The sequence below is a fragment of the Macaca thibetana genome, chromosome 8 (genome assembly GCF_024542745.1).
Source record: "Macaca thibetana thibetana isolate TM-01 chromosome 8, ASM2454274v1, whole genome shotgun sequence".
In the NCBI taxonomy this organism is placed as follows: domain Eukaryota; kingdom Metazoa; phylum Chordata; class Mammalia; order Primates; family Cercopithecidae; genus Macaca; species Macaca thibetana.
Window position 1 is genome coordinate 120,239,228 of NC_065585.1, and position 22,060 is coordinate 120,261,287.

The 22,060-nt window shown below is 54.2% G+C and overlaps 2 protein-coding genes across 2 annotated transcripts in view; one reads left to right on the forward strand and one right to left on the reverse strand.

The window, feature by feature from the left end:
* LOXL2 (lysyl oxidase like 2) overlaps positions 1-17,890 on the forward strand; it is a 99,576-nt gene extending 81,686 nt beyond the window's left edge. Inside the window, exons 9-14 of the mRNA XM_050801394.1 lie at positions 193-358; positions 4,482-4,725; positions 11,668-11,783; positions 12,894-13,030; positions 16,136-16,247; positions 16,955-17,890. Of these exons, the coding sequence (XP_050657351.1) occupies positions 193-358; positions 4,482-4,725; positions 11,668-11,783; positions 12,894-13,030; positions 16,136-16,247; positions 16,955-17,034 (855 nt within the window). The 3' untranslated portion in view covers positions 17,035-17,890. The remainder of the gene's footprint in view (positions 1-192; positions 359-4,481; positions 4,726-11,667; positions 11,784-12,893; positions 13,031-16,135; positions 16,248-16,954) is intronic.
* Positions 17,891-18,783: 893 nt separating this feature from the next.
* Positions 18,784-22,060, reverse strand: part of R3HCC1 (R3H domain and coiled-coil containing 1) — a 222,898-nt gene continuing 219,621 nt past the window's right edge. The window contains exons 8-10 of the mRNA XM_050800334.1: positions 21,707-21,777; positions 20,225-20,320; positions 18,784-19,095 (exon numbers count right to left, since the gene is read on the reverse strand). Coding sequence (XP_050656291.1) covers positions 18,965-19,095; positions 20,225-20,320; positions 21,707-21,777 — 298 coding nt within the window. The 3' untranslated portion in view covers positions 18,784-18,964. The remainder of the gene's footprint in view (positions 19,096-20,224; positions 20,321-21,706; positions 21,778-22,060) is intronic.

The following is a 22,060-nucleotide window of genomic DNA, read 5'->3' on the forward strand; positions in this document are numbered from 1 at the left end:
AGGAGACCTGGATTCCCACCCACTCTGCCACCAACTAACTGCACAGCTTGGATAGGTGACTCTCTGTGCTGTCTCCATTCGAAAAATGGGATCATAAAAGTTGGGATTTTTGTGAGGCTGCAAGTTGCCAGGATATCAGAAAGTGACAGTTCAAGGTGATGTACCCACCACTTGTTTTGTTGGTTCTTCCAGGAGACCTGGTATTGGCACGGAGATGTCTACGCCAACAAAGTGGTCATGAGCGGAGTGAAGTGCTCGGGAACGGAGCTGTCCCTGGCGCACTGCCGTCACGACGGGGAGGACGTGGCCTGCCCCCAGGGAGGAGTGCAGTACGGGGCCGGAGTTGCCTGCTCAGAAAGTGAGAGCTCCTCCCCTCCCTCCCCACCGGGCTTCCGAGGGGACCAGAGTCCCACCAGTTATTCTTCAAGAGACTCTGAAGCCTTGCCATGAGCCAAGCAATAGAGGAAGGTGGAATGAAATCCTAAGGGAGAAAAACTGGGGGCAAGAGAGATGACCGCCACCCCAACCACAGATCGCTGTCTATGACATAGTGAGGAGAAAAGGGGGAGGGAGAGGCTGCAATCTGTAGCCCAGGTTCAGTCACAGGACCACTGCTATCGCAGTGACCCAGGGCAGACTACATGACTGAGAGCTCCTCCGTCATGCTAGTTAAATGAGAACGATGACACCCTCCATGGGTGTTGGCTTCCTCCCTCCACCTCCTCCGTGGAGCATTTCCTGTTTTCAGACCCTGAAAGTCACTTAGCTGCCTGGTGGTTCGCTGGGAGTCCTAGAGAGATTGAGGCCATAGAGGGAATGCCAGCGAGGGATTCAGGATGACCCACTTCCTGAAGCCTCCCTCCCATGCTGAGAGAAGAGGAGCAGTAGACTCCCGTTTGGAATGCTGTCCTCCTGAGCCCAAACCCTGCCCTCCCTTTCCTGGCGTTATAATATAAACCCACACGTAGCCATCTCCATTGGGAGGCCCAGATACTGGCCAGAGAACTTGAGACCAGAGCCTGCCTTATTGGCTGATCTTGGAAAAGCGTGTCAGCCTCTGTGGTCTATAGTTGTAGTTTTCCCTAGAAATTAGAAATCAAGTGTGACAATATGCGCAAGGGCTTGGTAAACAAAGATGCACTGTCATCCTGCCATCACGGAGAATGAGGGATTGAACTGAGCCCAGCAGCTGCGTCTCCCACCAACCCCTTTTAGATTCACTAGCATCTCCTAGCCCTCACAAAGCAGGACCTCAGGGCAGGCTTCTCTGGGTAGACATAACACGCTATCACATCCTGTGTGAGAGGCGAGATGGTGAGATCACCACCCTACCAGCTCCCCAGGGGAAAGCATCCCAGCAGAGAGGAACAGCCACTCCCCTGTCGGGGAACTTTTCTTTATTTATCAATTTATTTATATTTGCAATAGTCCATCTTTTCTAGAAGGAAATTAAGATAATACAAACCTAAATACAATTCAAGATAGCAGAAAATAAAAACAGATGAAAGACAGGTGCTGGCAAAATGGTAGTGGCTTAAGATGGAGCCAGGGAGGGGTTAATTTTAAAAACGTGTACTGGGGGTTCTATACATTTATTATGAGTGGCTCATCAATTTCACAGTGAGCTTCCTAGCAGCCAGAGCAAAGAGAAAACTGGTCACTAATATAACTAACAGTACCTATGAGATGAAAACTAACCCATGAGTCAAGAGAAGCCCACAACTCTAGAGATTAAAGGGAATTTCTCTCTGAGGACTGAGATTTATGAGATGAACGATGCCCTCAGATTCTCATGGAAGATCCAAAAATGAGTTTTGTGGGGCGATTTCTCAGAATGCTCTGCAGCTTAGGCTGAAGCATCACTGGGAGTGTGTCTGCAGCGGGGCAGTAGCCCTTGGGGCCAGGAACACAGCGCTTGTCTCCTCTGGCCGAATGCATGTTGGAGTATTCAGGGAAATAAAGTAATTTTTCAGCAACCCTTCATAATATCTTACTCTCACCCCACCAATTGCATGTGCTGGAAATCTACACATCCTCCTTGATTCTCCCTCTTCCTCACCATTCCCCATGTCCAGTCCCTCTTGATTTTTACCTTTCAGTATTTTCTCAACCTTCTCTGTATCTTTCTCTGCCACTGTTGCCGCCTGTGTCCAGATGACCACCTTCCACACAGCATCACTGCAAAGGATATCCCCACAGTGACATGTGCCCCTGCGGTGGTTTCCCCTCCTCTCCCCTCCCCAAAGCCAGAGCCAAGACCACCTCCCACTTAAATCCCACCCAAGGGTCCCACCGCACTTCTGTGACCAGGGGCTCACACAGGGCTAGTGTTGTCCGGCTTCCTCCCAGGCCACCCCCACCCATCCTCAGTGTCTGCACCACACTGGCTTTGACCCTCCCTCGTGCCGCAGGGGCCTGGCACAGGCTGTGTGTTTTGTCCCAACCTCATCCTTAGTGTTATTTCCTCAAATCCCCACCCCTCCTTCAGAGAAAAACTAAAACACAACTTCTCCCAAAGAAGCCTCCTGACCACCCACCCGACAGGCTCCTCCTGTTACAATTCCCATCATACCCCGCATTTCTCCTGCCAGCTCTTGTTGCAGTAGTCATTATTATGTGCTGCATATGTCTCTCTCTTGCCGGAGTCTAGGGTAGTTCCACCTTGCCTTGCTCAGCTCTGTCCAGAGAGCCTAGCACAGTGCATCGTAATACTCAAGCCATGGGTAGGTGGAAGGATGCCACTTAGGAGTTCCGCTGCCTGCAGGATGCAGGGGAGGCCAAGCCCCAGCCCATGGCAGGTGTTGAGATTGCAGGTCCCAGGCTCCCAGCTAAGCACAGAACATGGTACATTAACAATCTCTTTCCTCGCGAGCTGGAGGGAGAGCCCAAGTGGAGACCCCTGTGCTCAGCTCAGAAGTATTCAGAGGAGCTGTCAACTAATAAGAGGCTCACATGACACCCTCATAAAAATCAGCATGTCCAAAACACTCAGTGCTGGGCAATGCTGCATCTTGCATAGCCTCCAAGAAGACATACTTGTCAGTAAACGGGAGCCTCCTGATTTACGGCTTCCATGCCCCACCCCACATGCCATCTGTGTGCACCCTTTCCCTGCCCTTCGGTTCCATACCCAATTCTTGCGAGTAGATCTGCTCTCTAGAGGATGCCAGCTCCTTCAGGTGCCAGTGAGCGCACAGCGTTTACTGAGAACCCGCTGGGCTCTGCCGCAGCCTATAAGCCTGGAGGGGGAGGGGAAGAAGGGAGACAGAGCTCCCTCCATGTGCTGGTGAACTTGAGGGAAGCAAAACTCACAGACTCTGCTTGCTTAAAATTTACAAGCAATTCTGCCAAGCAGTCTAGGGGAAAAAAAAATTTACAAGCAACTTGTCAAAATAAAAGATGGCAGGATCTTGTGATCACTGATTCATATATGGCATTTTTCTGGGTACTAGAAATGCTCACTGAAAGCTCACTTTTAAAGGTAAAGCCTACAGTTACTCCTTTTGCAAAGAAGCTAAGCTTCCTAATACAATTGTTTAGTAAACGTAGATTGTAGCCATCAGTCATTCTTTTAACACCTGCTATGTGCAGTGCGCTAATTGAGTAAATCAAGCGTTGTAAAAGACAGGCACCTGGGGAAAACTCCCCCGTAAGGCAGCGGTGTGTGCCGTGGAACCTGGAAGAACCTGTTAAGAAGGCAATTTGGCAATAGGAATCAGAGACTTAAAAATAGACAATGCTTTCTCCTAGCAGTTTCACTTACAGAGATATATTCTAAAGGAAAAAAATAACTTATATGCACAGATTTACTACAGGGTGTTTATCGCACCTTGTAACTGCAAAATTCCAAACAGCCAATATATCTAAAAATATGAGATAGAGCTAGGAATTAAATATTATGTAGCCATGAAATGAGTGTGCTGTAATGGATATATGTCAACGTGAAAATATGACAAGATGGATTTTAAGGGAAACAGTATTAGCACACCATAACTCTACATACAATATTATACATGTTGGAAAATACATCATTTCCAGAAGAAGCAGACCAAGGTATGAGAGGTGTTCTTTCTCTCTGGGGAGAACAATCACATCGTTACTGTTGTTTGTTGCATTTTGTTATTGAAAATTTGAAGCCACTTGAAAGTAGAATAATATAATCAACCCCCGTGTGCTCCTCACTCACATTCAGTGCTCACGAGGCACGGGATCTGTTAACATACCATGGTCTGTGCTTAGCTGGAAATTTCAACATCTGGCTCATCTGCACCGATAACTGAAGAGTTGTCAAAGAGGACTCACAGCAGAGGGAAAGAGGAATTTAGGGTCTTGCTAAACAAGAAGGTAACCTTGAGGAGCCCTCGAGCCATTCCAGAAGGTGGTGGTAGGCAGGAGAGGGGTGTGTCCCAGCTCAAGACTCAGAAGTGGGAGCCCTGGGGAGGGGTCTCTTGCCTTGTTGACCAGCATGCCATCCTCCGCAGCCGCCCCAGACCTGGTCCTCAATGCGGAGATGGTGCAGCAGACCACCTACCTGGAGGACCGGCCCATGTTCATGCTGCAGTGTGCCATGGAGGAGAACTGCCTCTCGGCCTCAGCCGCACAGACCAACCCCACCACGGGCTACCGCCGGCTCCTGCGCTTCTCCTCCCAGATCCACAATAATGGCCAGTCCGACTTCCGGCCCAAGAACGGCCGCCACGCGTGGATCTGGCATGACTGTCACAGGTAGGCCTGGCTCACCACCCTCCCCGCTAAGCTGCCCGGTGGACGTCCTGCGGGCCCCAGATGGGAGTTCAGAGTTGCCAGGGTCACTTAGAGCCAAGAGGCTGCATGGTCTGGAGATAGGATCCTCCTAAGTGGGGGGCTTGCGTCTGCCACACTGGCTGTCACATTTCCCGAAGTCATTCTCCACTCCAAGTTCCCCTGGCCTGCCGCCCCTTCTTCCTGCCTCCAACACTTCTAACATCAGGAAACACACTTTGTGTTGAGCGCCCATACCCTCCTTGTTGACCTTCAGCCCATGGTTTCCAAGTGTGTCCACAGGTTTGTGCGCTGCCAGGTACTGCAGGCTCTGCAGTTGTTGGACTCTGAGTTCCTTTAGAAATATTCCCAGCCTGGCGCGGCGGCTCGCGCCTGTAATCCCAGCACTTTGAGAGGCCGAGGTGGGCAGATCACGAGGTCGGGAGATCGAGACCATCCTGGCGAACATGGTGAAACCCCGTCTCTACTAAAAATACAAAAAATTAGCCGGGCGAGGTGGCGGGCGCCTATAGTCCCAGCTACGCGGGAGGCTGAGGCAGGAGAATGGCGTGAACCCGGGAGGCGGCGGTTGCTGTGAGCTGAGATCGCGCCACCACACTCCAGCCTAGGCGACAGAGCGAGACTCCGTCTCAAAAAATGTGTGTGTGTGTATATATATATATATATATATTTATATTTTTATATTTATATATATTTATATATGTATTTATTTATATATTCCATGTACTGGTATGTATTTTAAATACCTCTAGGAAGACAATGGATGTGGAGACTGAAGTCTAGGCCCAAGAGTCCTGAGACTTGGTCTCTAAACGCAGCCCATGCTTCTAGCCAGCTGCATAATGTCGGGTCAGCTGGGCCACATCACCTGGGACCTCGCCTGTCCCTTCCAGCTCTGTCAGTCTGTGGACCTGATCCCAGTGCTGCAAATCCCAGACAAGGACAGAAGAACAGGGTGAAATCCCACAGCCAACCCTGGCTAGAGCCACCACAAGCCATCTGCTCATCCTCTTACCTTCCCTTGTTTCTTTGTTTTCCCTTTTTTGCCTGGACTCTTAATCTAATCCAGAACCTGCTGTCTCTGCCTGTCCAGGGATTTTCTTGCTCAGACCTGAGCTGAGTGCATAGAGGGAAGAGAAGCAGGCACACTCCAGGAAAGGAAGGGAGAGAGGCCTCTACCACTCAATACAGCAGGAAGCCCCCGAGGGGCTACAGATGTGGCCTAGTCATTGCCCTTCCCCACACTTGGATGGCCCATCTATACAACCGAGCCTTTGCACCACATCCCTGCTTCTCAAAGTGAGGTCCTTGGACCAGAGGTATCTGCCACCACCTGAGAGCCTGGCACCTGCTCAATCCCAGGGCCCGTTGCAGACCTACGCATCAGCATCTGCATTTAGCGGGATTCTCAGGTGACCGTGTGCACACTGAAGTCTGAGAAGCCCTTGTCTAGATGATGTTGAGGCTCCGCTGCAGCTCTGGAATGTGGTCATCACTGTTACGGGCAGAACTAACATGTCCTGCCCCCTTCTAAGTGTCAGGCCCAGGGAACCCTCATTTTCCTAGAAAAGGACACAGAGGCTTGGAGTTATCTCTTGCCCAAGATAACGCTAGGAGTTGCAGAGAGCAGGGATCCCGGCTCGTGCCTATCTGACTCCAAACCACATGCTCTTTCTTTTTTGTCTGCTGACTCTTCATCAGAAATCTATCTTTGGGGCCAGGCGCGGTGGCTCAAGCCTGTAATCCCAGCACTTTGGGAGGCCGAGGCGGGTGGATCACGAGGTCAGGAGATCGAGACCATCCTGGCTAACATGGTGAAACCCCGTCTCTACTAAAAATACAAAAAACTAGCCGGGCATGGTGGCGGGTGCCTGTAGTCCCAGCTACTCGGAGGCTGAGGCGGGAGAATGGCGTGAACCCGGGAGGCGGAGCTTGCAGTGAGCCGAGATCGCGCCACTGCACTCCAGCCTGGGCGACAGAGCGAGACTCCGTCTCAAAAAAAAAAAAAAAAAAAAAAAAGAAATCTGTCTTTGGCTTTTATTTTATTTTATTTTATTTTCATGTCGCAACTGATGATCTGGTTCCATTCAAATCAGTTTGGGGATAGAGTTGTTCCACTAGTCTCCCAAGGAAGGACTGTGGTAGAATTCAGGGGTGCTGATTTTCCATTCAAACAGTTGAACGTTCTGAACGTCCTAATTAGCCCAAGAAAGTGTGGTCTTTATAGAGAAGTACGTCAGTCTTCTTCAGGGCGTAAGTCAGTAGAGTTAAAGTCATGACGGTATCGGTGCTTGGCTCCCTTTGGGGAACGTGTGGGTGGAAGCCCTGGGCGGCAGGGGCTGACGCTGCCTATGGGTCTATAAGCAGAAGATAATTGCATCCCAGCCCTGCATATGGCGGCCCACCCAGAGATTACATGGTAGGAACCTCCCTGTGCCATGTACTTACTCTCCAAGGACTCGGTCTCCTCTAAGAATAGGCACATGGTGACATCCTGGAAATGTTCTTCTGATCTGGGGACTCTGGCTCCCTGCCTGCTCCCCGCCACCCCCCACCCCCTCCACCCCCGCTTTTCCTGTGGTCTATTTTATTTCTTTGTTTACAGATGTTCCAGTCAATGGCTTGGGAGGGGATGGGAGGGGAAGGAAGGACATGCTGAGCACATGTACCTTCTGGTCTCCCCCTCCTGGTCCATAGCTGAGAAACGATGACCATAAGATCCTAGGAACCTTAAGAGGAGTCCCTTGAGCTCCAGGTGACTTCTCCAGGTGCTGTGGGAGGAACAGGATCCTGGCCTCAAACCGCTGTTGGGTTCTTTTTGGAAGCTGATGAGAGCTGGCTCTTCCTCTGCTCAAAACAAATATTTCTAGAAGTTTAATAGCCTATGTCAGCAGATTTGCAGACACTCTGAAGGCCATCTGGAGCCAGGCTTGAGAACCCTGGCTCAAATTAGTGGGAATGGGGAAAAAAAGCCATTTCCAGTTTAATTGATGCTACCTCGGGGAAGAGAGCTCTGCTCTTTGAAAGCCCTCGACTGGCCGGGCGCGGTGGCTCAAGCCTGTAATCCCAGCACTTTGGGAGGCCGAGACGGGCGGATCACGAGGTCAGGAGATCAAGACCATCCTGGCTAACACGGTGAAACCCCATCTCTACTAAAAAATACAAAAAAAAACTAGCCGGGCGAGGTGGCGGGCGCCTGTAGTCCCAGCTACTCGGGAGGCTGAGGCAGGAGAATGGCGTAAACCCGGGAGGCGGAGCTTGCAGTGAGCTGAGATCCGGCCACTGCACTCCAGCCTGGGCGACAGAGCCAGACTCCCTCTCAAAAAAAAAAAAAAGAAAGCCCTCGACTGAAACACAAAGATTGGCCCCCTTGGAAATGTCCTCGACAACCAGACCTGGAGGAAAGTGCCCCCAGAGTTATTTTCTCTCATGTGCACTGTGCCCTGGCCGATGGTCTCCATGCATCTCTCTCCTGCCTCTTGTGGGGCCACCGCTGCTCAACTGGCACGATGTGCCACAGTTCTGACAGGACAGAGCATGGGGCACAGATGCACAACAGGCTCCACAGGCCAAGGGGCTTGGCTCTCCCACCTTGGGGGAGCCCCAGGAGAGGAGCTAGGAGTTGGAGAAGCAGGGGGAATGGGCTGCAGCTCAGATGACAGTCCTCCGGGTCAGGGGTGGCATTGCTGCAAAGAGGAGAGATGCCCTTTCACTCCACCCTGCCTACCACATGTGCGGCGCAGCTTCCTGGGAGGATCAAAGCCCATAGATGTGATGTGGCCCCTGGGAGCCAATCTGAGGCCCTCATCTCATCTGTGGGGCTTGCTCCTGCCAAGCTGCTTGGCACAGGGGGATGGCAGAGTGGAGCGAGCAGAAGGGCCTCTGCCTTTCTGGCATCTCCTCCCGGGATGGAAGCATCCCCAGCGTTCTCTGAAACAAGGACAGGAGTGTTGTCCCCACTGTGGCAGAGCGCCTCCAGGACTGTCCCTTCCGGATGCCCTGGGGGCACGTGGCTGGGGTGGGAAAAGATGTAGAGCGCAAGTATCTCCTCTGTAAAGGGCACGGAGCTTCTGACTGGGAGTTTGATTGGGGCCACCAACGACCTAGGACAGCAAAGAACATACCTGCTTCTCCCATCTTTCTCTGTACCAGCTTTATCTGCCATCCGTTTTGCATCCAACACCTGCTCCCTTGACGAGTGCCATGTCTTAAAACACTGAGCTCTGGGCTGGACACAGTGGCTCACACCTGTAATCCCAGCACTTTGGGAGACCGAGGCGGGTGGATCACTTGAGGTCAGGAGTTCAAGACCAGCCTGGCCAACATGGTGAAACCCCATCTCTACTAAAAATACAAAAATTTGCCAGGCATGGTGGTATGCACTGTAGTCCCAACTACTCAGGAGGCTGTGGCAGGAGAATTGCTTGAACCCGGAAGGCGGAGGTTGCAGTGAGCCGAGATCGCACCGCTGCGCTCCAGCCTGGGTGACAGTGAGACTCCATCTCAAAAAAAAACAAAAACAAAAAAGCATTGAGCTCTGGACTCTCACGGTAGAAGGCCGTGTCTCCTTTTGTCCGGATCACAGTGACCTCCGCCAAGCGTCAGGCTCTCTCTCCCCTTAGCGTTCTGGATTTTCCTTCCAAGTCCACGCTTCCCTAACTACCCCAGGGATCCAGTCCCCTCCTAACCGTCCAAGGGTCACGACAGCTCAGCCTGGGAAGAGGAGGAATACCTTCCTCGCCAGGACTCACCATCCCATTTCCCAGAGTCCTGCTCTGTATTTCCTGGGGGGCATGGGTGGGTAGTGCTGGTGGCGGGGGCGGTGGGGCTCTAGGCTCTAATCCAGGCAGCTGGGAAGGAGATGTGGCTCTAGGGAGGGATGACTGCATACGCCCGAGAGGCAAAGCGAAGATGCCCCGGACAGAAGCCAGGGAAAATTGGGAGACCATAAAACCAGCTGTTCCCCTCTTGAGTGTTTGCAGGGGAAAAACTGAAGCTAGGGAAGATTTAAATCAAGTCTGCAGGAAGCTGAGGAGCGGGATGGGGTCAGCCTTACAAGAGTCCGTCTGTGCGCTCCGTCTGAATTCTGTTTAGACAACGGAGCATCAACCTATTTCTCTTCAGTCTTTCCAGCCGGTAAACATGGTCACATAAGCCCCTCTCTGAGCGATGCAGACATTTTTTAGGCAGTGAGTCAGACCTCATGTCTCTTCTTGCTCCTTCAAGAAGCCAAAATAGACTTTCTCAAAGTCGTCACTTCCACGGCCACAAAATGCCTCCTTGTGAATGTTCTCTGGAGCTCAGGCTCAGCGTCATTTTACCCAGAAACATGAGTGACCGAGGGAAGCCCAACTTAGCAACTCCTGATATTTTTAGCACAGACAAATGCAGGAGGAAGGGAAAAGAGCCTCGAATTTCCTCGCAGGAAACCTATCCTGTTCATTGCTGTCTTCCCCGTGCCCCCACCACCACCCGTTCACAGCAGAGGGAACCTGAAGCCAAGGGCAGGGGGCTGGGGAAGTGAGGAGCTCCCGCCGGCCTCGGAGTCGTAGCAGCAGTGGTAGTAGAGGTAATAAAAATCCTGCTACTGTGACTGCTATGATGGGAGTGTCACAAGGAAGGGGACAGGTATGTCAAATCTTGAGTACTCATGTGCTACCAGCCTCGTGTTAGTTATTTGACGCCATTCATCTTACTCAATCTTGCAGCCCCAAGAGCAGGCAAAGCCACCCTCTCCCCTTTGCCAAAGAGGAGGCTCAGATCCTGCACCAACAAAGCAGGGGACTCTGCTCCCATGACTTGGCACCTCGTTCCTCAGTTTCCCCCTTTTTCCAAATGTCCCTGTGATGGCAGAGACAAGCGTATAGGAATAGTTGCAGACACTTGGCGACGTGCCGGTTGGAGGCTGGGATCAGGCTAAGACAACCTGCTTCCTTCAGCCCCGGGCCTGGGCAGTGCAGGCTTCGGGAAGGCCCCGCAGCAACAGGCGACAGCCCCAGCCCCGTTTCCCTTGTTTATTCTGAACCCAGGGCTATTCTAAACCAAGCACATGTGTTCCAAGACTGCATCTGTTCTCAATTCCTCCCGAGGGAAGAGAGGGAGCGTTGTTATGTAAACCAGCGGCGAGGGATTCGCAGCCTGCTTGCACAAGCTCTCCTGCAGAACTCCCAGAACCCCCAGGGATGTGCCTCCCTTTGCTGCTAGTGTGTGCCCCCGAGGATGAGTCAATGTCTCCTTCCCAGAGGGCCTCCCGGCTGTCTTTCTGCTCCTCCCTGCTTTATTTGCACACTCGCTGCTCACCTCCCAGGGCTGGAGGCGAAGCTGCAGGCCCTTCCTGACTGGGTCTGAAGCGCAGGCGCGACCTTGGGGCACCTGCATGTCCACACGTTCTATTCCTTACTGCTCCTGTTCTTTCTGCTTCTCCCCCTTAATCATGCCTCCTCCCCTTTGGTTTTTCTCCCTACCCTATTCCATTTCAAAAGACATCAAAATGTGGGTTTTTTAAATTACCCGGAAGAAAGTGCATCAAACAGAAAGGGGCTGTGGAGAGCCAGTTGCGCGCTTATTAAAAACAATAGCTGGAGTTCTGTGCTTATCATATGCAGTGCCGGCTAATCGCTACCTCCCCAGTACCCACAGCACCCATGCATTACAACAGTCATTCCCATTCAGCAGAGGAGAGGACAGAGGCTTAGCAAGGTGAGCAGTGGTCTGACCTCAGAGCCCTGCAGCTGCCTCCGAAGCACCAGCTTTCCTTTCCTCAGGCCTCTTATCCACTTCTCTCCCCACCCGGCCCCCTCTGGTCCCCTCGAAGTATTCCCAGAGGCAAATCGCCAGCCAGGCCTCTGCTTGCAAGCAGCAGTTGCTCCAGAAACTGACCTCCAGGCCATCTCTCTCTCACTCCAGGCACTACCACAGCATGGAGGTGTTCACCCACTACGACCTGCTGAACCTCAACGGCACCAAGGTGGCAGAGGGTCACAAGGCCAGCTTCTGCTTGGAGGACACAGAATGTGAAGGAGGTATCTGTGGGCGGAGTGGGGGGATGGGGGGCCTCAGAGGGACTCGAATGCCCCTGTCTCCACGATCACCTGACTGGAGCCCAGGCCTGGCACTGACCCTGTGTCACTCTGACCACTGCCACCTTTCCCCACCTGGACCTTCCTTAGCTATAGTGAGGTGCTGGAGGCATGGGCATGACCTGGTTCCAGGGGCACCCGGATTCCCCAGAGCTGTGCTGACAGGCACTGGTCGGTCCACAGGGCCTCCTGGACAAGATCCAGGCCTCAGGACCCTGCTTCATCTGGGCTCAGCAGCCCAGACCCTGATCTCAATGCCCCTCCCACTCTGGCTGCCACCACCCTTTTTCTGGTGTCCCAATGCCAAGTGTCCCTACCACACCAGGCTCTCACCCTTCAATTCTAACTCAGATGCCCCCTCTAAATCGCGCCCCCAGGCAGGAGTGGCACTCTGCTCACACTTCTAGTAGGTCACTACACCTGCCCTGTGATCACCCGTTAGTGCACCTGCAGCCCTGGGGGCTCTTCATGGGGAGACATGTCAGTTTTTCTTGCTAGACCCACTGTTTACAGCAGTGTCCAGGCATGGCAGCTTCTCAATAAATGTGTTTAATTTGTTCTTCATTGAAGCGGCCCGCCACTGACTTGCCGTGAAATCACACAGCAGACAGGTTTTGACCTCTTACCATTGTGCAGATAACATGTGAGTGTCAGAGACATGGGCCTACACTCTACCTGCTGATCCTCTAGAGGAGACAGACAGTATGACCCGCATGTTATGCTAAACCACAGGCACCAGAGATTTCCCCAGTGCACACACATGCAGTTATCCCTAGGCTGAGGATATCACAGAAAGGCGAGGGTGGATCAGAGTAGTCAGGGAGGGCTTCATGGAGGAAGGGGACCTTGAGCCTGGCCTGAGGGAAGAGGCAGGATGTGGGTAGGGAACTGATTGGGGGGTTCTGTTGAAATGATAACAGATGAGCAGCCCACACAGTGGGGTGGGATGCTGAGCCCAGATGAAGCAGTGGAGGCGGCCTTGGGAGCAGGAAGAGGGCACGGCAGTGGGGCCATGGTTCCCTGGTGATGAGCTCCCCTCTGCCCCACCTGCAGATATCCAGAAGAATTACGAGTGCGCCAACTTCGGCGATCAGGGTATCACCATGGGCTGCTGGGACATGTACCGCCATGACATCGACTGCCAGTGGATTGACATCACTGACGTGCCCCCTGGAGACTACCTGTTCCAGGTGAGGTGGGCAGGAAGGGGTTCCAGCCCTCCAGGGGGAGGAGGGGAGGCCACCTCCACAGGCTCCTTCCCACTGGTGTCCACACAGGGGCATGGGAGTCAGTCTGTCTAAAGGGCAAGGTGCTACCCCCAGAGGCCATCACAGTCCATCAGTTAACCCAACGATGTCAGGCATGGGGGCCTGAGAATTAGGCGGTGCACAGGACCAGAGCTGCCAGAGACATTCACATTTGATTTAGTTAACACCTGGTGCATGCCAATCATAACTCATCAGCAGGCTAGATTTGCTCCTCCGGCCAGTTTATTCCATCGATGCTCAGGCAACCCACACCTCTTGTCTCCTATGGAGCTCTTCTCTCCACCAGCCCTGTTTCTCCTATGGCCCTAGCCTGCCTTGGTCTGTGCTGTCAAGACTGAAAACAAACTCATAAAGAGCCAGTCGCTCGCAAGTGTCTATGATTTAGCTCTTCCGGAAATATCTGCCTCATAGAGGAGGATCTGCAGAAGGGGCCGTTCTCAATACAAAGCAAATCTATAAGAATCAAATATGGAACATGAAAGACAGCCTGGCCAGGTGACTTCTTTGTCAGAGGGGTTGCCGGCGTTTGTTTCCACATACTCTGCCTGGGCGGAAGGCCAGCCCTGAGGAGGAACCGGGGGCCCTGGCTTCCCTCCTTCCTGAAAACAGCGGCATGTTCTGGCCAGGGCTCTGACTGGGGGAGACAAGGGGCATGGGGACCCTAATGTCTCTCTGCCGGTGCACGGGTGCACGTCCGCCTGCAGAAGCTTTATCTCAGCCTCTCACTGTCTCCTGCATCCCAACCCAGCTCGTTTCCCCGCTTGCCCTGTTGGCTGGCAAAGTGGATGACCAGAAATGTGTCATTCCACCTTGAAAGCTTTCCTGAGGGGGCATCCAGCCAGCCCAGGGCCTGGCCCACAGTCCCCACCTACAGACAGTCCTCTGAAGAAACAACACCTTCAGAGAAGTCACCACAGAGGGGCTTTCAGAGGATTCCTGGGCAGTGTCAGAGGCTGGAAAGCAGACAGCCAAGCACTTTTCCAGCCACAAGCCCAGAACCACAGACTTGGAGAGGTCTAACCAGAGAGTCATTTATTTTAAAAGATGAGTAGCCGTGGCCATGTGCACGTCTACAGTGCCTGGTGGTTTCTGTTTGAGGTTTGCTATCATTTTGCCGGGTGAGTGTGTATCTCCCTGTATTCTGGCCAGTGCCATCCACTTGATAACTACTATGAATTGCCTAAGCCTGGGGAACCCATTATTTCATTTAATCTCCCAAGGAAGGGGCATCATCATCACCCTCCTTTCACAGCCACACAACCCCAGACATATCAACTCTTGATTTTGTGTTCTCAACCCCTAAATGATACAATTAGCAAATGGACTCATTAGGGGCATGTTAATACCTCCGATTAATCAAAAAGAATATTCCCCTTAAGATAGACATGGAACTTTAGGCGCTACAAGCGCCGACCTGGGGATTCACGGGACACAAGTGCTGGCCTTCATTTCAGACATCAGTGGTGCTGTGAAGGATGGGAGGAGGGAGCTGGGCAAGAAGGAAGTGGCCTTCCACACAGAGGGGCCTGTGCAGAGCTCAGAGGCAGGGCTGAAGGGGCCTCCTGGCTCCTGGTGGCCCCTGCTTTATCCTCTTCCTCATCATTTCCTAGATTCATAGATGTACAGAAACCTAAAGCCACTTCCCACAGGCCCTCTTGAGACTTCAGCCTGCAGTAGTTGAATGGGGTGAGACAGTGGGGGACACAGATTGCCAGCCCCACCTCCACCCCACACGTCACACTGGCTCTCATGCCCCCAACACAAGCCCTTGCTGCATTCAGCCGGCTTCATGGCTGCACTCAGCTGGCTTCATGGCTGCACTGTGGAGACGCCTGGGCTGCCGAGGAGCTGCCTGGACCTGCACAGCTGGAGGCCTTGGCATGTGGAGCTGTGTTTGCCCCATGCCATGTGTGGGCCAGGGATGAGGGGGCAGCTAGAATGGTTGGGTGGAAGAGAAAACTCAAGCCACCCCGGAGCGGAGCATGTACCTCCTTAGCTAAAGGGACAGGACCCCAGCTGGGCCAGGTGCAGGCCCCCAGAACAGCCCCACGGAGCCAAAACACAGGGCTGGCTGCCAGGCTGGCCTTGGCTTCCCACAGCACCTCTTTGGGCAAGCCCAGTGGCCTGTTAAAGGGTCACGTCCAGGCCCTTCTGGGGCCCCAAATTTAGAGAATGTTCCTGAACGAGCAGCCTGTACCCGCCCCCACGCTATGGGTCCCAGCCCTTCCAAATGTGGCAGGACCCTTGAGGGAAGGCCTGTCATCTGCGTCCTCTGCCCCTCTGTTCACCACTGTTGTCTCTTCTCCCTCCCCCTCCCTTTCACTTTTCTCCTCCGGTCCTCACCGCGAACCTCCCCTTTTCTGTCCCCTCACAGACACCCTCTCAGAATATGTCCTTCCTATTCCTGCTGTTCTGGGCAAAGTCCCTGCAGCTGGGGGGATGCAGAGGCAGGGGTGGAAGGACGGGGAGAGGATGTGCCTTCTCCAGCAGCCCCAGAGCCAGGCCCTGGCCCAGCAGAACAGGCAGGGACACAGATCCCCAGGTCCCACCCGTCATTTCACAGAGAGAGGAAGGGACGTGTCCACAGTCACATGGCTGTGACGAGTGTCCCATCTCCAGTGCCCAGGCAGCCCTCTTCCCGCTTCCCACACTGCCAGGTCCTCCCCATACCCTTCTGCTTCTCCAGCATCTTCTTCTGGGGTCTCCCCAGACCCCAACTCCTGCCTCCCTCAGAACTCCCAGGAGGGGGTGACCCCCTTCCGAAGGCCCACCCTGGGTAGAGGGGTGTGTGTTACACCGCCATGGACAGAGGGCAGGGTCTCCCTCCTCCGGGCCATGCTCCCTGTGCTCCCTGACTCATCTCTGCCCCACCCCAAGGACTTTGTTGGGACCCACAGACTCCCTTCTTGGGTCCCGGCACCTGCCACGCTCCCCTTCCCTGAGGTCGCTGGTCTCGCAGATCCCCGGGCCTGGGTGGAGGTGGCCACAGAGGGATCCAGCAGCCTCCTCTGCCCTGCTTCTCCCCAGGTTGTGATTAACCCCAACTTCGAGGTTGCAGAATCTGATTACTCCAACAACATCATGAAGTGCAGGAGCCGCTATGACGGCCACCGCATCTGGATGTACAACTGCCACATAGGTAAGGTCCAGGCCGCCCCCGCTCCAGGAAGCAGGCGGGAGCTGCCCTACTTTCTCAAGGACCCAGAGGCAGCTTCCTAATTTGGGTAAAGAGCTCAGGGAATGCAGCCAGCATCACATTTCCACATTCAGGACGGAAGCCACAGACACACAGGCCTGGATGGAGACTGAGTTTTTACAGCCAGCTCCGGCCATGGAGAGAGGGTGGTACAGGACCGGGCCGGCCCAGCGCAGACCCCAAGGCTATTTAAGGGTTGGAGCCGAGGCCACTGGCTCATCATGCATGTGACCTCAAAAATGTGGGCATCAGCAATCTGTGGGCTCTGCCTATCAGGTTTTTCTGTCAAGAGCTGGAAGCTAGCAAAGCACGGTTATTCCTAGTGTCCAATAAAGACACTTTTTTCCTTGGATGATAGGACTTGGGGAACAAGAGGGAAGGCAGAGCTTTTTCCTCTGCAGGAGAAGTCATGGGCCTCACTCTTGGCAAAATGTTAAAATTAAAGGCGCTATATTTATTCACTCGTTCACTCAACTTTGACAGAGCACCTGCCATGTGCCCACCCCTAGAGATGGCCAGCGCCTGGCACCTGTCCTTGTGAGGGCACACAGAGGTGACCCCGGCAGAGCCCCTGCGGCCCACTTACCAGGGTCAGGCAAGGCCTGAGCACCTCCTTTGCCCACTCCCTCCCCCCGATTCTCACTCTTCAGGTGGTTCCTTCAGTGAAGAGACGGAAAAAAAGTTTGAGCACTTCAGCGGGCTCTTAAACAACCAGCTCTCCCCGCAGTAAAGAAATCTGCGTGGCCATCTCCTGTCTTCAGGCCACACCACATCTTCCGTGGGACTTCCCCCAACAACTGAGTCTGAACGAACGCCACCGCGCCCTCACCCAGCCCGGCCCCCACCCCGTCCAGACCCCTGCAGCCGTGTCCAAGCTCAGGAGGAAGGGGACCCTTCCGTCACTCACCGGGGGCTGCTGCCTGACCCTTGGGGCCTGAGAAGGCCTTGGAGGCTGGGGTTTGTCCACGGAGCTGCTGGAGCAGCACTGAGAGCCAACCTTGACCAGGACGAGGCCCACAGACAGGTTGTCATCAGCTTGTCCCATTCAAGCCACCGAGCTCACCACAGACACAGTGCAGGCGTGTTCTTCTCCAGTGACACGTGGACAAATGTGGGCTCATCAGCCCCCAGAGAGGGTCAGGCCGAATCCTGTTTCTCCTCCTCTTAGGTCGTTTTCAGCAAACTTGAATATCTAGACCTCTCTTCCATGGAAACCCTCTAGTCTATTATAGTCACATAGATAATGGTGCCACGTGTTTTCTGATTCAGTGAGCTCAGACTTGGTGCTTCTCTCTCCACACCCCCCGACCTTGTTTTTCAGGATACTATTATTATATTTTCACAGACTTTTGAGACACAAGTTTATTGGCATTTAATATTGGACATCTGGGCCTTTGGAAGTACAAATCTAAGGAAAAACCAACCCACCTGTGTAAGTGACTCATCTTCCTATTGTTCCAATTCTGTGGGTTTTTGATTGAACGGTGCTATAACCAGGGTCCTGGGTGACAGGGCGCTCGCTGAGCACCATGTGTCATCACAGACACTTACACATACTTGAAACTTGGAATAAAAGATTTATGAAACGCGTCTGTGTTTCCTTTGACCCACAGCACCTGGGCCCTGAGCAGCAGACTTCCTGTGTTCAGTGGCCGGAAGCGGAACTTCAGATACATTCATGGTTTTCCTTCTGTGGACATGGGTCCCCAGATCCCCTCCAGCCCAGTGTGGCTGCTAGGAGGCTCCTTCAGTGGACTCCAAAAGGGGCAGCTCCTGCCCTCTGGGAGAAGCAGTCTAAGAAGATCACAAAAAGCAGCGAACAGGGGTCATAACCTTTCTTGCACTCCTGTGGTTTTTACTGAAACTTGTCAGGAGGCGTAGCAGTTATGTTAGGGTCGGATGGGAAGTCTAGATTTAAACAGCCACCAGGCAGCTTCTCAAAGCAAGAGGGCATCCTTTCGCAGGACGGGCTCCCAGCCATTCTCAGTGGCAGTGGGGGTGGCCGGCCCAAACCAGCCACTCACCCAGACACAGGGGCTCCCCCTTGTGTCAACAGCATGCTAGGACCCAGAAACTAGAGGGTAGGTAGGACAACCTTAGCACCAACTCCACCCAAACCACAATCGATGAGGGCATCGGGGCACATTCAGATTTCACCTCTTGCCTTTGTTCACGTTTATTTCTGCAAGAACCGGCACTGACAGGTAACACCAGGACCAGCCCAGGGGTCCCAGAACTGTCCCACAGCACAGGCCAGCGGGCTGGATACCTGAACTGCCAAAGGAGTGTGGGCAGGTGCTACATAGCAGGTGCAACCCAGCTCCCAAAACTGGGCAGGCTGTGCACAGAGGCCCTGCGGGCCTAGCGGGGTTCCTCCCAGCCAAGCTCCTCAAGTGACCTTCCTTCAGCAGCCACAGGCCTGCACTGCAAGGTGGAACAGCACCCCCTAGCGTCCCCCACAGACCACATTTCAAAGCGATCACATTAGAACAATGTGAGTTTTTATTTTTTCTCCATTTGTGAGACTAAACTAAAGCCCACCACACCCCATGGTGAAGCTTGAGGGTGGTGCGGGGCTGCTCTGGCATCTGTGAAGGCTTATGGTGTTGGGGCACCAGCTACATCAGGGCGCAGATCCAGGCCGGCTGGGTCTCCAGGCCTCAGGGCGGCAGCGGACCCCGGACAGCAGGCCGCTCTTTCTTTTTGTGTTGGAGTCCCAGGGCCCGGGCCACCAGCCTCCGGGCCACCGTCACATTTGTCTGCGGCCTCTCCTTCACCAGACGCAGGAGTTCTAGAAGGAAAGCCCCACGGTGGGGACCTGAACACAAGGCCGTGGCTGCCTCTCCCCCAGCAACACAGCAGCCGTCGAGGCCATCGGAGCCAGCCTCTCATGTGACATGTGTGAGGCCTGGGCCCACCTGTGCCTGTGGTGTGGCCGGATGCTTGTGCGAGGGGGCCCACTTAGGGATCCTGGCCCCCCAGGGGATGCTGACCCAAACCTGTTGCCTCTCCATGCCCTTGTTTCTCTGTCTCTACAGTGAGGGGGCTGAGGGGTTCATCCTGCACACCTCCCTGCTTTTTAGGGTCCTTTGGGAGGGATATCAAGTCAGGATGGAACACCCAGAGCTCACAAATATCCTGAGCTACGGACAGGATATTTACTGTTCCAAGAAACCTTGGACAGTTTTGGCTACGTAACCACCCATGAGAGCACAGCCGGCCTCGGCAGGCCCCTTGCAGGCCCATTTTACTAGTTGCTAGTTTGAAGTCATGGAAAACTCGTGTCTAAAATCTCCCACCATGGTTTCTGGAGGGGGAAGGGGAAAGGGAGGCGCTAACGGTTATCTGGTACCTTCTGTGTGCCCTCAGGGCTCCAGGCAGGTATGCCAGGCTCTCATTCAATCCTCCAGACTGAAGAGTCTGCTCATTTTACAGAAGAAGAAACCAACTCACACACTGAGTGACTTCCTCAGTGTCACTGAGGCCGACTGAAGTAACTGACAGAGCCATTTAGGGGTCCTCCAAAGCCCAGGCCCTTCCCGGACCTGTGGGATACGGTTTCCAGGGCCCTCCAGAAGAAAGAACCAGCTTTCCCCTGAGCAGTGCCCAGAAGAGGGTGTGAGCACGAGGGCCTCCCTGCACAGCAGCTGGCAGATGCCACTCCCCAAGGGAGACCCCTGCCCTAGACCCCCCTAGGCCTGCTAGGGAGGGGAAACCCAGCCCCCCTGGCTACTGCAGCCCAGGGCTCCCAAAGAGCAGAGAAGTCAAGAGGGAAGAATGAACGGAGAAGACCCTGCTCAAACCAGACACACACGCACATACACACGCTCACACACACATGCACACACGCGCACACACACATGCACACACGCGCACACACACACATAGCCTCCCTATCCACGGACATCCGCTTTCCTTACTTGGCCTCTGCAAGGCTTTGAGCTTTGACTGCTTGCTTCCCTGCGTGAGGGGCCGGATCTTGAGCACCGAGAACTCCCGGGTCAGAGCTTCAGCAGCTGCGGAGAGAAAGCAGGTGCGGAGTCACTCCCTCCTCCTCAGGATCCTGCGGCACACCTACCACCCCGAACGCCAGCAGCCGTGTTGTGCACCTGTTCGAAGCTCAGGGCAGGGCTGCTCCAGCACCGCCCTGGATGGGCAAGAGACGACTGCCGCCTGCTTGCCTCGTCCCCCAGAGCCCCACAGGCCTGCACAGGGACCCCTGCGCTCAGAGGACACTCCCACCCCAGGCTGGTCAGGGAGAGCACTGGTGAGGCTGTGATTCTGACATCAGAAGAGGCGGGCTCCCAGTTTCCGAAGCCCCAGGGCTAAACACAGCCTCTCCCCCTTTCACCACTCAGGACCCTCCAGGGAACATGTGTTCACTGTCCTGAGTCACACCTGGCACTGCAGCACCCCGGCTATTTACAGAGTACGGCAGAGCAGAGCTGGGAGACGCTTCAGGTCCAAGCTGCCCACTGCTCTACAGAAGAGGAAACTGAACCCAGGGAACCTGCTCCCGCCGTAGTCTGTGGAGACCAGAACGCCATGGCCAACCCCGGCCAGAGCTCATTCCTCTCACAGCACATGGCAGCCTCTTGGCCTCCCTCCCTGCCTTTCTTTCTACAATCTCCCTTTCTGGGGTTTGAGACCCCACCGTGCCCTGTTCCCTCCCTAAATGCTGCCCCCTCCCTCCTGAGGACTGGACCCCACCAGCAGTGGTGCTCCCAGCCCCCAGCTCAGGAGTTCAGAAGGCTGTTTCTAGGAAGCCCAGCGAAGGGGGCGTGGTGTATACACGTTTGGTGTATACCAAGGTGTGGTGTGACAAGGCAATGCAGGCAAGTGGCTGAGAGGGACAGGAGCACTGGAGTCATGAGGAGGCAGCGTGGCGCCCCCAGCTGTGGCACTGAGAGGCTGTGTAACTTGGAGTGTACCCCTGACACTCTGGGATCCTTAAGTCTCCCTAGCTGTACAGTGGAGGTAACCTGACCTATATCTTGAGGCCGAAGTGAAAATCGAGTAAGAATGTGTCTACTTGAACCATATGAAATCGCCGGAATTCAAATGCTTTTGGCCGTTAAAGCAGCACTTTCCTGTGCTTTCACTTAATACAGGGACCTCCGCTGGGCTTGGCCGGTGACCTTCCTCAGCAAAGGTCGCCTGAATCTGATGCCTTTTCATTGAAAGCACTAACACAATAGGAAAGGCTTCTTCATTAAGGCGCATTACTATGGGCCAGAGACCGCTCGGCTCCCCCTGGGTTTTAGGCTGGAAACAGAACCCCAAGAGCCCAGTGGCTCAGCTGAGCCTGCGCCCAGGAGATGGTGGCCTCCACCCAGGGAACCAAGAGTCCTCCCTCTCAGTGGGGATCCGAGTGAGGGCCGGGCCCACCGGGGGTGCCTTACCTGAGGCCAGGCAGGGAAAGATGCCGAGTGCATGAGTATCATCCACCCACTGAATCCTGAACCCCTTCTCTCTGTGCGGGGAGAGAGGAGACAGCACATTCAGGAAAGCAAGCGGTCAAACTCCTCTTCGAATCCCGCAGCCGCGCCCCCTCGCCTCCAGCCCACAGATGCCACGAGCCGGAGGCAAAGTCCCATCTCCTCGGGGACGGAGACAACCATTTGCAGCAAACTTCCTCTGAAGCCCGTATGGTTGGCTTCAGAAAGACAAACGTCACTCCTGTCAATATGTCAGGCAGGTCACCAGTTTCTAGAACTAAAGAAGCCAGGACTCAAACAGCTCATATGGCACGACGC